General features: G+C 39.0%; 1 protein-coding gene across 13 annotated transcripts in view; it reads right to left on the reverse strand.

Moving 5' to 3' along the window:
• Window positions 1-17,087, reverse strand: part of SOX6 (SRY-box transcription factor 6) — a 366,958-nt gene that overhangs the window by 76,579 nt on the left and 273,292 nt on the right. For 11 of the 13 annotated variants that reach the window (XM_062576051.1, XM_062576039.1, XM_062576046.1 and 8 more), the window contains 2 exons: window positions 15,598-15,721; window positions 7,674-7,753 (listed from right to left, as the gene is read on the reverse strand). In XM_062576051.1, coding sequence (XP_062432035.1) covers window positions 7,674-7,753; window positions 15,598-15,721 — 204 coding nt within the window. The remainder of the gene's footprint in view (window positions 1-7,673; window positions 7,754-15,597; window positions 15,722-17,087) is intronic. The other 2 variants (XM_062576052.1, XM_062576050.1) reach the window with 1 other exon arrangement.

Here is a 17,087-nt window from a genome sequence, read left to right on the forward strand (position 1 = left end):
GAAAATAACACAGTTGATGATATCTTTCCAGTCCATGAACTTTAGAATTCTTAGATTTCTTGTGAGCATGTATGTGGGTGTGTGTGTCCGTGTATATACATCTAGAAGGTCTCTTTCAACTACCATAATTCTTGTAACTTTTACTTCAGATGAGAAATGAATTACTAACTTTTCTCTTTCTGCAGCAATGATGATACAGAAGTGAATTTTTCCTTTGTAGATAGAGCCAGCTTAATGAAAAAAAATCTTTGTCTTTAATCTGACTGATGCTAAGTTCCTAAACATCCAAATATGTTAATACCTTCACATGAAAAAAAGAAAAACCCTTCACTTTTGAAATCAGTAGCCAAATTAAGCTTTCTCCAAGGTTATCATCAGAACTGTAAGCTTCCAGAAACAGACTCACTCACAGCTAATTCCTATGAGGCATACACCATATCCATTTCTAGAGAGCTTGAAGGAGTCCAACTGGCAGCTCCAAGCAGCCTCCCAGTCAGCCTGTCCCCCAAGGGGGTGCCACAATCCTAAAAGAGCTTTATGAAATGTGCTCGTCCCCCGAAGACACTCTGTAGTACTGGCCTCCAGTGCTCTATCAGTAAGTGCAGCAGTAATTTATTTGCTTCCTACTGGCTTCCGAGTGGATACACCCCCCTAGAAGGGAGTTTTGCAAAGCACAATTATTTTAAAACAGAGCCTGGGCTTTCAGCAAGGGGCAGCCACGGTGAAGGCAGCAAGAACATCCTGTCCGGGCTGAGGGCTCAGCCCTTCAGGTCAGCTGGGCTGGAGCTCCCATGCTGACACAGAACAGAGACATAGGAAAACCTCCTGCCACCCAGGTTATAAAGCATATGAGTTTCTTGATAAACAAGTTAGTATCTGTGCCATATATGATCTTAATGGTAAATTCTTCCTGTAACAGAGCGTAAGGACCTGCAAGGCAGCTGTCCTACTTGGGAAAAACCTAAAGGTGCGGAAGATGGGAATCAGGCTGGGTGCCTGATCCTTAGCTGCCTGGTTGAAAAGTCTTGCAGCCTGGGAGAAGAGAGCAGACTCAGGAAAAAAGTAGCTCCCTGAGCAGAGAAAGGGTTTGTCATTTGAAAAGAACGGAAAAAGAGAACTAGGTACGAGCCGGTGGCTAAAGCACTTCCTGCAGTGCGGGGGAAACGGCTGGCCAAGGACCCGATTTTGGTTTGCCACATCCCAGTGTGAAGTACTAGAACCACTGTAGTGGTTCTATAGAAACAGTGGCACTATAGAAACAGTGTCTTTCTTAAAATTTCCTGTATTTTATTTGTTAAATACTGTGACATTGTTTCATTAAGCAGGAATAAATGAGAGTAACGAAGACAGGCTGTTTAAGGCAGCCATTGGAGATGCAGGCCATTTTATGGGTGAGAAAAGGGTCTTGCAGCTGTGAGGTTTCAAGCTGGTTATTCCAGCTAACGTTGTTTTGTTTGTCTGCTTTTACTAACTCGAGAACAGCGAAATTGCCTCTCATTTCGACCAGGAACGACATCACTCGAGCAGCTACAAAAATTCTCCTGGCAATAATTTCATCAAAATCAGTATATTCCTGCAGAAAGTCTCAATTTTGATGTGCTGTCATTTCTTGATGAAAATCATTTGGGCAGATAATTCAGGGATGAAGGTGAGAAAGTAAAAAAGAAGATGTAGGATTAAGAAATTCTGCAAAGAAAGGGGGTCACAGAGTAAAATACTGACTCAATGACATCATTTTCGTTGATACTGCCACTGATATAATTCAACTTGATAACACAGATATTACATACAGAGACATAAACATTCAAGTAGAAAACGGGAACAAGTATAACTATTTCATTGATTTTAATTAAATTTTCCTAAGTATTGCAAGCTTGGCATAATTTTAATTTTATTTTCATTAAAGGGCTTGCTTGGTCTCTCAGAGCCCTAATAAAATCTTCTTTTAACCGCTTTCCTTCCTCTACTACTATCTATATTTCTGTATAAGAAAAAGACCAAAATATTTAAATTACTACTTCCATATACTGAAATTTGCACATACCATTCCCTTAATTTAGGCCACTATTCACTGTATCATAATAAGGAACATTCTGTTAAAATATGCCCACCTAGAGCTCAGTAGTCTTTGAATGCTAGATAAAATCATTCTACAAGGCTAATGAAGACAGAAACTCTGCCTGTAACAATATTAAGTTTGTTTTCTCTAGTGATTCGAAGAAGTGAGCAATCTGTCAGTAATACATTGAGGGAAATTACTTGTCTTGTAGGAATTCCCGCTGACAGTCACTCACTCACAGCGCTGACCCAAACATCTACCCGCTGACAAACAAATTACGGTGTCTAACTTTGAAAAGGTAACTAGCTGGTTTTAATTTTGATTGGTCTCACCAAATCTCTTTCACATTTACCCAATCGCCATTCTTCATTGTGTTAAAAAAAGAGTAAGGAAAACCCCACGGTTTTTGCATTTGAAAAAATTATTACTGCCTACATCCGAGAGTGTTATGTCAGGCAAAACTGTTAAACTGTGTCTAACCAACATTAAGACTGGCAGCCCCGCCACTGACTGACTGGGTGAGTGAACACATTACTGAGACAGCATTGTAGAAATTAATTTTCTTCAATAAAATGATTTTTAAGGCTCATATATTTCACAATCTAAACATATGTCACTGTTTCATAAACAAAATAAATGGATTAAAATAATGCATTACCAATATGCTGACACATGGAGATATTTTAATTAGAAATACTTAAGCTGCGTGATATTTAACTGCAATATTTGTTGAAGAGGAGCATGCATCATTTAATAAGACATAAGGCAGGTACATCACTTTGCATGATGTGGTACCAGAGTGGGACCAAATCACCTCCAGTGTAAGCTATCACTATCAGATCACATTAGCCCAACTAAAAAATTGCTTTAAGGTTACAACTTATAAAGGAAACTCCATAAAGAGACGCAGTCCACTAAAACAACTTTTTCTCTGGAATAATAAGTCACCAAGATTCTAGTTCCCTAGAATAATATTTCTTCATAAAATGCCACAACTAACATCTTAGCTATTTAAAGGCCATATTTACATGACTGTCGCATTACATTGGCCTCTTTCCTGCACATTCTTCTTGCCTTACTTTAAGGACCAGCACTAAAATAGCTGAGGAAAGCAAATGTCAACTGTGTCCTGAAATTTATATGTGTGAGAGAATTGGAATAAGTAGAAATGTAATATATTGTTTACTGTACTGAGTGCCCTCTGTTCTCTAAAGGTCAAAAGCATTGTAACCTTAGAGTTACAGTTTCTGATTGTTCCCAGGGTTAAATACATTATCAAAATTAATGGTTCAAACCCCTCAACCTTCAGATATATGAGTACTCATGCCTCCATCTGCTGAACTGTTCAACTAAAAATAGCATTCTTTGGCCTTCACTCGACTAATATTGTGCCCCTGAGGCAGGCTATGCAATGCTTCAGCAGCGCACTGGATCCGCACCCAGCGGTATAACAAAAGGTCATTTACTTTGTCTGCAATTAGAGGAGAGTACGGAGGAGTAGGATGAGGTGGGAGGAGAGAATAGGAAGAGACAAATATGTGTTTAGTTAAAATTAAAATTTTTTTAATGGATTATAAAAACTTCAGGCTTCAAGAACACAGCTGCAACTATAGTTAAGACTTGCCAAGGTTCATTAGTGTTATAAGCGATAAATTTCAAAGGACAAATTACACAAATAGTTTGGGGAAAAAGTTATGAACTAAAGCTTTTCTGTTTTGCTTTTTTTCCTAGAGCTCACTTTGTTTAGGAATAACTCAGCTCGCATCATTGTACTGCTTCCATTTCTATCAACAGTTTATCAGTGGTGGTTGAGAGTTGCGACATTTCCTTATTTATTACATAAACTGCTTTATAGAAATATGTAAGAATGAAAACAGATTTTTAAACAATAAAGGGCATGCAGTAATATTCCTTGTTTGAAAGTGAGGACACCTAGGTGCCAACTCAGCCACCACGGGACTTCCCAGTATCTAAGTTACTACTACTAGCAGCATGGAAGTTGGGAAAACTCATTTCACGATCAGACTCACTCTTTTAGCAAGACTGCTGTACACGCATATCTCAAGTCAGTTAATATCAGTGCAAACATCTGAAAAGTAGGGATAAAATTCAGGAAAAGAGGGAAGGAGAGAAACTCCAGAAAAGGAGGCAATAAAAGCAAATGGAAAATTACTGATACGTTTTACTGCTCACACTGATTAATTACAGCAACATGCTTGTGTTACACACATGCATCTTAACTGGTCCACACATCACTACGCATACCTGCTACAGGTGTGTTTGGTAATATATCAGTAAACTATTTAGCAGAAGGCTGATTTGGCAGGATTCACTCACAGTTGTTTGAAGCTGGAGAGGTGAACAGAAATAGCTTGGTCCCACTTCTTAGACCAAACCTAGAGGCCTGTTCCTTCATCAGCAAGGCTCTCACTCAGAGTCCTAACAAGGCTTGGTCCTACCATGCTTGTCTTGGTCAAGTTGTTGAGGAAACTGGTGTGACACCATCATTGATGCTGCCCTCATGAGATCAGCACAGAGATAAAAAAGAATCTACCTAAAGCCAAACCAAAGCACAGCACGCCACCACTTCGGGAACACAGACCAGCATAAACATGCGGTAATTATAACTTTCTTTCAGGATATTCAAAGCTACAACAAAATATTTATGGTGTTTTACAGCTAGCTAATCAATATGCTAGCTAATCAATATGCTGCAAAATATTAAGAGTGGATGGGTCAAAATTTAGTTTCTTTACTCAGCTCTGTTGATGAAGGAGAACATTTCAATTTCATTTTATGCAAGGCCTATGAGATTGAAACTAGGTACTTCAGAGATTACCAGATGTGACTTCAATACAGATTTCTTCACACGAGGTGATACATAATCCACCGGTGCACCACAAACATACAATCCAGAGAAAATGCATTTTGATATCAATGTGCTAAATAGCTTCAATAAAATTGGCAAGCCGTTAATTATAAATTTCCCATGGAGAAACATTCTCTGCGGAATAATTGTTATTGTTATGTGATGTAGCTGGGAGTAAATTGTTCTCTAGGCTATTAGAGTCAGAACTTCCACCCAAGCTGTCCTGACACACAGAAAGATGAAGAACACAAAATTGCTGCTACCACCTACCTGAGGTACGGACATCCCCAACAACATAAGAGAAAAAAGAGGAGAGATTAAAAGTCTGAAGCTAGAGAGAATTTTCACTGAAGCTGGATATGAATTAGGGAATACAGTTTTGCAAGAAATAAGAATGTGATGGTAAAGTTAAAATGCTACAGCTAATGCAAACTGTTTTTTATTGGAAGTAGCTTTCCCTCACCAAGTTCTTCAAACATAGATCTCTCGATCGCTCTCTCTCTTCCCCCCCCCCACACTCACACACACACACACACACACACACAGAGAGAGAGAAAGAAAAGCACGGCTGCATATGAATTAGCTACTTCTCCCACCGGCTGTGAAAATACTTGGGAAAATACTCAGCAGTTGGGAAATACTCAGACACCATAGTCACAGGAATGGTGTAAATAAATAAGTGGGTGGGGTGCACGGAAGAAAGGGAGCAGGACGGAGAAAGAACAGGGAAGGGAAGCAAAGATGGAAAATGAGCTGAAAGGCTACTCCCCTAATAGTTCTCATGATCCATCAGGTATAACACCAAATTTCCTTCCTCAAACACACCCAAATAAAATGTTCTTTTAGGGAACATTGAGAGAAATTACACAAAGAGAAAATTAATACTAGGAGTAAATACAGTTAGGTTCAGCCTATTTGACAAACAGATAAACAGGAAGCATCTGAAGGCCAAAGTGTTAGTTAGGTATTATGCCCATGAAATGTTAGTTATAAAGGTTCTGAAAATCCACAAGGATGAAATTCAAAAAAAAAATAAAAAGTTGGGAAACAATGAAAAAAAAATTAAATAAATATATCTGAAGGGAAATTCTGGCCCCTAAAACACTCAAATGTTTTTCAATTTATTTGCAGCACTTTGTTAGATGTTTTGTTTGCTCTTTAATTGTGCTAGTGGTTTAAACAACATTGCCAATCATTTCTGCACATTAATAAAATGGTATTCTAAAACAAGGCTGATATGCAAATAGCTTTATGAATCCTAGCTACAACTGATTCTTGCAAAAGAGCTGAGAATGTTTTACACCGTGTTCTTTAGCAGCTGAATAGTTTTTATCTTTTCCTGTGCTACAGTCTTGTGTAGGTTTACTATTTGTTGTATTGCATTTCAAAGGTGGCCAAAACCATATCTCTGTTTGCAAAGCTGATCTCTGAAGTATTTTCTTAGCTAAAGCTAACAGAACTTAAATAATTATTCAAATGCAGATTTTCAAAGCAGTGAAATTGGGTACCTGTAATTGTTCCTTTTGAAAAACTGCTCTTCAGTTTCAGGCTTGGAAATGTCTTAGATACAGTCTTAATATTAATGTCTCCCCAAAGTATTTTTAGGTCATCTTTCTCTGCAGTGTCAGGATGTTGTCTGTCCAGGTTTTGATTCTAGGGTAGGTCAGCCACAGGCTCAAGGAATCTTTTTAGCCAGTTTTGGACTGTCACTGAACATTCAGTTCTGCTCTTGTTTTCACTTACCCTAAGCTAGCTCTGCAACAAGAATACCAGCTACATGCATGGGATAAAGACTACAGGATTTTTAATTTGAATGCTCCCTTCGAAAACAATATAATTGTGGAAGGGTAAGTGAAATAGATATTTTAGCATTAATATGGCAGTACTTTGCTACTTTAGGCACTATTTATCCTACTTTGTATCTGAAACTAACTGTAACCTAACTCAAACAGGGGTTTCAAAGGCTTGCTTGCAAATAGTTACATGCATCTTTAATGGCTTTTCCTCTCATGTTCACTGTCACTTGCTTTCCACACATTTTAACTCTGAAAGCTTTTGACTGCTTTTTCATTATTTATGACATTGTTGTGTCTTTTCTTGTGAAATTAAAAACTTCTTGCCACAAAAAGCTAGCTAATAATACGGCACATAAATCATTCTTTCACAACATTTAGTTCTATATATGCCAAAAATAAACAAACGACCAAACCAAGGCTCCTGACTGTGCTTGGCATCAGACCAGCTTAATGCATGGAAAGGTTAAGATTACCTAAATACAGAAGCTAAGAGAGTTTGCAATTTATTGTATCGTCAACACCACACTGTCTGAGCAAAAGAAAAAATTGAGTAGCGCACATTTATTCTGCTACACTCCCTGCCCCAACTAAAGGTAGTACAGTGCAGCCAGAGGGAAAAGGCTAAATGAAAATAAAGTGGGAAAAGATCTCTAATAAAGTGGGAAAAGATCTCTGAACACATCTCCTGACTGCTGGTCATATAATTAAAAAAATACCAACAACTCCACTGATTGATTGAAATACACAGTACGACGTCTTCCACTGCTAGCATCAAGGTTGGCCGCACATTGCCGTAGCTGCAGCGCCGTAAGTACACAAGGTGTTAATCCTCCTGGGCTGTGCTCAAAAAATTATTTAACATGCAGACTATTATTTAGCATACAGCTGGCTCACAGTTTCCCCCTAAAATGTTGGCTGGCGTCCCACGTTTTTTTGTTCTGGCACATACCTGGAGCTGCAGAGGGCTGAGTCCAGAAGCAGCGGCAGCTGCCATCGTGGAGGGAATGAACTGCACCGGGTAGTTCTCACCTGTCGGAGAACAATGCAGCAGGTTCAGACAATGAGCGCAGCAGAGCGGCCGACAAGCGCAAACAGGGCCCCGGCGCTGCCGGGGCTCTCCAGCGCTCCTCTAAGCCGAAACATCTGCAAAAAACAAAAGGCGGAGCTGGGCACGGGCTTGCCACGCTCCCCTGGAACTTTTTGTTAGCAGATAGCTGGTAGGCAAATGGCAAAACTTAAACGCGATACTCCCGACTTGCCATTGCCGAAGCAATGTGCCAGGCAAGCACGGGAACTCGGGCACAAAATGGGGCTTAAACACGTAGGCAAGATACCCTAGGAAACCTCAGCAATTCCCACAGGAAAAAAATAGTTGCTGCCGCATTTGCCTCAAAAGAGCATTAATAATTCTACTCTGAGAAATGTCAGCCCCGTACGACGCAGGGTGATTTCTTTCAGTACGAAGGGGCTCTTTCCTGGGCAAGCTACCCGTCTGCCTCAGCACAGGCTGAGGTTGTTCTTGCGCTTTTGCTTGGAGGTTTTCTGTCCTGTGAAAATTCCCTTCAGGTAGCCACAGACAAAAGACAAATTCGATCACTTTTAAAAATAGCCTGAAATCCAATCTTAGCTATCTCTGAGAATCTGGGCCCTGCTCAAGTGGAAAGGTTAGGAAGCCTAAAATTTCTGTTTTCTGCTCGCTAGTAACAAAAAGTATGGGCCTTCCTCGTTGAAAGAACAAAAAATACTCTGGAAAATAAAAAATACTACTGATCTAAAATAAGCACTGCAACTTTATATTTCATAGCATCTATGGGTGTTGCCACTTCCGAGCCACGGCAACAACGTGTCACACTGCGCCATTAAGACTCTTAGGCAATGTAAACAATGAAGGAATGCTGTTTAACAGTGGAATCTGAAATATAAAGATGAACCAAGTGATAGATAAATTGCACAGTAACTATGATTTAATGGAGTATCACTTTGACTCAAGCCTCTTATTTAAAGTCAGTGTTATGTACTATCTGTAGGCTACATTTTAACAGGCTGCTCTTATGCACATTTTTGAGATTTACAATAATCAGTCCGTTCTGTGTGAACTTTCCAACATTGAAAGCAGAATGTAATAGTGAAAGAAAATACAGAAATCCCAAATAGTATAATCAGGACATTGCAAGAGTTAGATTTTTTTGTCAACCCCCTCAAATAAAACATAATACCTGAAGTCTTTGCAATCAATCAACTCGGCAGAATTCTCCCTATTTACCATCTCAAGTGCTATTGTATTCAGCTCAGTTTAGACGTTCAGTTGTTTCACTTTTTTAATAAATTGTACATTTCTAATCCACAAGGTCTCTTTGCATCATATCCATAATACCTCATCAGACCATTGAGCACAGTATGTGCCTGTACACAGTCCAGTAACAATTGGCTTCTGATTGCATACGAAGCTCCGCTACAATGCATTCACTAACACTATATTGTACTGGTGTCCTACAGAGTAATGTTCAAAATATCTCCTCTTATTTTCTCCTTTCCATGAGGTTGATTTTAGTTTGCAAAGATGCTGGGGTTTCTTTTCCTTAAAAAGGCAGCATAAACCCCTAGATTCTTTTCTTGCAGTACTAAAGCTGTCTCTTTACGGTTAAATAATTCTACTCATCTCTTTGATATTTATATGAAATTATCTGAATAAGTAAGATCCTAATGTAAGTTAAATAATGTTTCTTTCAGAAATATCTTACAAGGTTTAAAAAAAATTACAAAGATGTTGAATTAATGATGCCTTAAATGGGGGAGAAAATAACCATCCGAGTTATCAGCATGGACTGCCTTGCAGAACATTTCGGAGGCATTCTTTCTTTAAATATCATGAATTATTCATTCCCGTTCCACACAGCAATCTCCTCTTTCTCCCTCCCCCTCCACATACACTTTTTAAGTTCAATACCAGTTGCTTTATTTGTACTAAAACATTTTCCATGTCAAACATATTTTTAAAAAAATCAAACTCTAAAAGAATTCCCTGCGGCACTCCTTTTTCACAGCTGTCATGCTTCTATAGTTTGAAATAGCCAGATATTTTATACACAGACACAGACACACAGACACACACACACACACACAGAGGTTTGGGCTTCACAGTTAATTTAATAATGTCTCTACCACACCCTATAGTGTTCTCTTGCTCACCTGCTGGCTACAGTTCTTTCTTTTGTTAAGGGGAATTATAATTTTACATGTATGCCATTTATGTATTATTAGAACAGAATACTGCCCCTTGTTTTTTTCTCTCATTTTAACACCTTGAATTATGGTTAAGTCCTGGTGCGTTAACAGTACCATTATGCTGAGAAGAAAAATTAATACTCTTGCAGCTAGGGAATATTTTGCTGACACCAAGCAGTAAAAGCAGAGCAAAGGTGCTTCTTTTTTTCCCCTTGAGGAAACTCAGCACACAGGGAACAGACTGGTTTTTACTTTTAATTACAGAAGGTACGCATTTCCCCCCTCTAATTTTCTCAGTACAAGAATGGATCAAGAAGCATCTCGGTAGCTGTCTTGGCAAGAAATCAGTCAATATATTGCAGCAATTTTTTTCAAATTTGTTTCTCGATTTGGAATGCTTGCGTGCAGATCCATTCTTCCACTTCTGTACAAAGGAAGACAAAACATGTTCAAACAGGTCTGCTTCAGGTACTGGTGCGTGCTGGCCTTTGATAACCAGGAGAGAGGGAGAAGACTGCTGAAAGAAGAAAACTCGCCTGTTTTGCAAACCGATTTCCTCAACCTTGTTGCGGGGTTGATTGTTTACACTTGGCTGCTGCTGTGTATGTATCAATTGGTGTTTCCAAGCTGTGGCGAAGTATGCCAGACTCCTGTTTCATTCGTCAGGTCGGGCAACATTTCCAAACGAATAAAGGCCACAGACTATTGTACCATGCTATTCTACATTGAAATAACGTAAATGCTTCTCTGCTTGTCTTGGATGAAGCAACGAAGCTTAGTGGATTTTATTCATAGGATGTGTGGACTTACTTTCCAGGTTAAGGTGGTGTTACCTGCGAGGAGAAGGTAGTCCAGCAAAAAGAAAAGACAGCTCTAGCGAGACTCAGGTTAGGGGAAGGTTCTGGTTTTGTTACTCATCTTTTCTAAAACCCAATTTTAAGACACAAACTGACTCTCCTCACCTCACAGAGCTTTCTGCTTGACGATAGTTTCTCCATCTCGGGATTATAACTTAAAATCTGTCCCTTTGCATTGGCAGCTCAAACTGCCACTTGCACACTTTTCATCTGTAATCGCAGAATAACAGAACACAGAGTCAGAAGAGACTTGGCGGATCATACATTCGGTGAAGGGCCTTCCCAAGGCAGAACAACACACCAAGGAGAGCACATTTCTACTCGTGTTGTTGTCAGGATACATCACGGTGACACAACAGATGCCTATGCCTGTAATATTCCTGCACAGGATGTGAGAGGTTGCTTTGTGCACGGACCTCAGGATCAAGGAAGATGTTAATAAAAGTAACTGGCCAAAGTGATACTATGGAGAACCTGCTCTGTCCGGTGATGCTATTTCATATTTCTCGTTTCATATTCCCTTATATTACCAGCATAGCAAAATCCATTGTAAATTATTTTTGTGTCTAAAACAGAATGACCTAGATAGAGAGATGGAAGTTATTTCTCAATCATTCTAATCACACTCTATACATGAAATATGAATAAATGCTGTGAAATACACTGCAGCATATCACTTAAAAATGCTTTAAATTGGAGTTCACAATCTCCATACCTCAAAGTCTGTATTTTTTTTATAATCTGTTTCATTGTCACCTTACACATCTGATAACGAACTGTTATAACACAGAATATTTTCAGGAGACTATTCAGCAAAACCAATCGTTGGTTTCCAAGTCACGAGGACTGCTGTTACGCAGACCCGCTCCCGCTCTCCACACATAGCAGCTTTGCTGCTCAGAGAACGATCTGGCCCCTATGCAGTGTTCATCCATACCTTTACTCTGCCATCATCATTCTTGGCTCACTCACAGTCATAAAACTTGAAGGGGAGGGGGGTACTGTCTTCCTTCCTTGTCCCACTCAGTAGCTAGCAAACAACATTTCCCTCCAGATCCAGTGCACTAATGGGGACATGCTAATCATATTCAAGGATACTCCAACTCACTAACTTCCTGGATGCATGTGGGTGGTTAAGTGAAGGGCAACTTGCACTGGGAGAAGAGGTATAACGGTACTTCTGCTCTCCACCAGTTCCAACTACTAAGTAGAGTGGTCACAGTCGGAAAACTGGAGAAGCTGCTCTGCTCTACTTAGAATGCAAAATAATCCTATTAACTGTGTGGCATCTCTGGGTAAGTATTAGCTGCCTACCAGCTGCCAGTCGCAGCTTCCCACTGGAATAAGGGGTGACCCCCACAACCAGGTATCCTGCAAGGCTCGTCAAGCGCCTGCAGGTCAATAGTCACAACAGTCATTTGAGATGCACAGCGCCCTAAAGTTTTAATTAATCTAGTATACAGTATAAATACTGAAATATGTATAAAAAATTAATTAGGTGGTCTATGCAGCTCTGATTTCTCAATTAGTACTTACCATGCCGGAAAATTATATTACATGACTTTGAGATACATAAGGAAGCATGGGACTTAGCAGATTTTTTTTTTAAAAAAATGTAATTATTACTTGTCATCAGCGCTTGCTAACTTTGGCCTGTTTCACCTGCTATAGCTCCAAAATATGGGGGGAGGGCTGAAGACACTCATGTCCTCATGTTATGGATCCTGCCAGGTAGTAGGAAACTCTGTCCTGTCAGACTTTAATAGAAATTCTAGCTGTGTATTAGCAATTCCTAGAATTTCTCTACGTAATGTCATTTCTGAGGAGTTCAGGCATCAAGAGTGCACGTTTTGAAAGGGTGGCAGATCCTAAATTCTCCTCTCTTCAACACGTCCTTCTATTAAGGGCAGGACCTAGTGTAGCTTGATTTAGGAACAGCCACTTTCTTACATAAAGACATAGTGTTTAAGGGTAGATTTGCAGCAGTCCTCAGTAGCTTCCATCTTGGCATCAAACTAAACAGCCAACAGCTTGTCCCCGCGTAGCCAATGAAGATACACCTGTGTGGTCATGTACTAAGAATCACACCCGACTTGTGCTCCAAGGCAGGACTTCTTATCCCGACTACAGCAGCACACAAACACTGATCTTCTGCTTACAAGCTGGAGCTGGCTTACATCCAGCCACTTTTGCAGGCAAAGCAAATAAACGACTGTGTGCACACGATCATCGGACATTCCCCGAATGACACAGACACGGTTTCAAAAGTGCTCAGTTCCCACAGCTCCTATTATTGAAATCCATCTTACTGTATTTTCTGAATGTCAAGGAAAAGTGGCACTGTCAAAACTCAGGCCTGCCTATGTCAAACTAGATTTAAATGAAATAGAGACTAAACAGGCAGCCAAAAAGAAAACTTAAGTATCTGAAGGGTTAATCCATATCCTTTCCCCTCTGTCTTTAGAAGTAGCAGCAAGTCTAACCTGACAGTTCTAGAGGTGAAAGTTTCATTTCTTCACAAAAGTGGAAGAATATAGGTAGCTACAGTCGAGTTCATAAATATTCCTCAGAAATGACTTTGAAGAACCCTCTCTATGAAAGAGTGTAGCTTAATCTCCAGTTTCATTAATTCCTTAACTACTGTGGCGAGAGTGCCAAAAATAGGAATTAATCATTACCAAGTGTAGTTATGTTTTTTTAATCATGCTATCTCTTCAACAGAAACTACTAAACCACCCAGCTACCTTTGCAACACATGCTGTAGAACTTAATAAATATATTAAAATATAAATAATCTCATTTTATGCAAGCTGAACTGACTATAATCAGATCAGAGTCACTTCTGGTCTTTACTAACATCACTTGGCCATTAAGCTCCAATGTACTAGCAGACAGCTAAGCTGCCTTCCCATTAGCTGAGTTCTGAGACATACAGACCTTGATTTCTGTCTGTATTTCGGTCTTCTAAAATATATTATGTATCTCCTTTTCTACATTCCAGCAAGTAATAAAATTGCCTAAAACTGTATCTCCTTGTGCTATGTGGCTGACAGGATCGGAGATAAAGTAGTGAAAGCTTGATAAAGTGTTAGGATAGGTAATATATGGAAGACCTTGGAATTACTGCAGAAATCCGTTCCTGTGCAGAAATTCATACTGGTGCTCTTCTTCCTGAGTCCTTTTTGTATCAAGCCATCTACAGAGCCACAAGCAACGCAATGTGATTGGAGGTATCATCTTTTGGAGAAAGCTTAATGATTAATAGTCCCTAGAAAGCACCTCAATGGAAAAGCATCACAGAAAGCATTTCAAATTAAAATGACAAAAGCAAGGAAACTAAAGCGTATGCTTTTGCTTGCTGTGAGAGGAAAGATATTAGCCAGGGTGCCCTGGACAAATTCCTGGACAAAGACATTCTTATAATGTCTTTGGAGACAAAATGTTCTTCACTTTGGTCTCCAAATGTTGTGTGCTATGCTATGTGTGAACAGCTATCATTCTGTGCCCTCTTGAGCTAGCTGCTTTTCAGAGCTTTCTCAGGTGTCTCTTCCATATAGTGCACTAACTTTGTCAAATTGGAAAAGAACTTTGGGATTTTTGAAACTGCAAATAAGATAATGATCAGACAAAGATTCTATGTTTAAAGAGGAATGGCTCTAGACTAAAGGGACAGAACGGAGTGGGACAAACGGAAATGCTTGCCGAAATTCTACTTGGCCTCACTTCCTCTAATATTAAGTAAACTTGCTAGAAGAGATTTTAGGTTCAACCTGGCTTTTAATTAGTATGCTGTTTACATCATCTATTAGGAGGCTTTCCTTTGGATTTGACCCTGCTCCTGCTGCAGTCAACTGCAAAAGCACCAGTAGCATCAGGGGGAGCAGGATCAATGCTTTACTTTGTAAATTCCTTATTTAAAGTCAAAAAAGAAATGGGTATTTATATTTTGTAGTTATTAGTTATCAGGTTAATATGCTAAAGGCAGCTTGACAGGGAATACTATTAATGAGCAAAATAAGGTTGCTGCTTCTGGGCTGAGGTCACTTACAAAGAATGTACAAATGAAAATAAGGTTGACTTTTATTTACTTAACTATCTTCCTACATTGAATTCCTTTGGCAACATGTCTTTAAACATTTAAAGCCCTGTTTACAAGGAGGCTCTGAAAGTAGCTTCAAACCATTATATCCCTAATTGAATTCCCCAGGAGTCCTGTAAACTCAGAGGAAAAAAGAAAGAAATCATAACATTTGCTAAATCATCTCAAAACATATTTCACTGCAAGGTTATGTGACCTGTTACAAGTCTCAGTGATGACTGGGATTGAACTACTGAAACCTTTTACTATTCAGATTGATATCAAACAAAAAGTTGCCCATTTGAAGCATGCTAATTAAATTACATGTGCTCTGACATTTATCACTAATTAAGACTAAGAAGTTTGGCACAAAAGACAAGTATAAGGAAGATAAGAGAATTAATAAAAGATATGTAGCTTTTGTGTAATGACACTGGGCAGAGCAGATGCAAATTAGTGGGTGAGTAGGTCAATATGTTTAGAGCATATGATTCTGTGGGAAGTAAAGGTAAAAAAAATCGTAGTATTCAATAACCAATATTCCATCTATCTCCTTCAAACCAGAAGTTTCTTTTCAAGTAGAGTTGCAAATTTTACATTTAATTTCCAACCCGCTACTCCTGTTGTGTAACATCATCTATGAGACAGATCACACGAGAAGCTACAGCTAATATCCTAAAATGGTAAATAGCTTCGTATCCCTGTCAGCTTACCTGGCTTGTAAGTTATTCCTGGGGGGAAGAGGAATCCCTGCTGGGCTGCAGCAGCCGCTGCCAATGTCCGCTGGTCGTGTGGAAAAATTGGGATCATGAGCGGAGGCATGTGACCCTGAACCTGCTAAACAGAAGAGAGCCTCTGATCAGAAATAGCACGAATTTGTCTTGACAGGTATTTCTCCAGGACTGATAGTGTTCTTGCGTTCGCACAGTCCCACAGAACCTTCTCCTTCACGTAATCCCTGCCAATTGCACGTTATCACATCAAAGCCCTCGCTAACATTGTTTTCCCTCAGTGTCAAAGGTGTTATAGTCACAGCGAACTGCACATTTCCCTGCTTCTTGATGGTTCTTTCTCTCTCTCTTTTAATTAATATTCACTGTCCTGGCACAAGGTAAAAAGACACAAACCCCTTTTAATATATTATAGATTCTTTTAAAAGAAGAGTGGTACATACTTTTATTAATTTCTCACAAGTTTTCTGATCTTTGGTCAGAGACAGCAGAGTGACAAGCATTTTAGAAGTATCCTAACATTGTGGCAGCCACTTTGATGTTAAAATTTTAGTATCCTTAGGGGAATTTTAATTCTGAGATCTTATAACATTGTATTGTTCATATATATGGCAACAACTCAGGTATGTTATTTCAAAATCTCACTACACTATTAAATAGTCTCCAAGACAACACCCCAGCTCTTAAGATTTAAGGCTACAACATCTTGGCTCCCAATTAAACTAACATCCTTTGCCATATACACCTCGGTATAACATATAAATTGCTTGTCTGTCTAAGCAGTTTTATAGCTTTATGCACTATCATGTAGCATGGTAATTACAGAGTTGTATTCAGAGAGCATTTCAAAATAAAACCTACTATATCAAATTTAATTTGACCTTAATAAATATATCAAAGAGCACAAACACGCAAGAGCAGAAAATTCTTCACCTTATATCAGCATTTGTATTCCACATATAGAAAATGAGAGATGTGACAGAATCGTGCCTGTTAAATCCACATTTTAATTTCCTGGTTCCTTTATTTATGCTACTTGTGTTTCAGAGACAGTGGCCAGGATCACAAAGTGTTTTTATCCATCATTCCTTAACCCCAGAAGTATCCAAGGTTTTGACTATGGTTTTTCTGATTAGCAATTAAGTAAACATATAATGGTTTAGATATCAAAGCTAGTAAATGCTAGAAGAAATTGGTTTTTTAGACAGAAAAAAAAAATTGCCCTTGTCCTACCATAAATCAGTGGCATTAAATACTATTAAAAAGTTAAAGTAAACTTCAAGCAACTTTTTTTTCATTTTAATTCCTAAAACCTTTTTCTGACCAAATCCCATATGTTGACCTATGACATTGTTTAATAGTGCCAAATTTTCTTGTCATATCCCCATTCCCTTCACAACTACTGATGCAGAGCAGAAATGCTACTGTGTGTGTCTATGAGGGTTAATTTACCAACAACTCTTCTCTTGGGA

Source organism: Rhea pennata, chromosome 5, assembly GCF_028389875.1.
Source record: "Rhea pennata isolate bPtePen1 chromosome 5, bPtePen1.pri, whole genome shotgun sequence".
Classification (NCBI taxonomy): domain Eukaryota; kingdom Metazoa; phylum Chordata; class Aves; order Rheiformes; family Rheidae; genus Rhea; species Rhea pennata.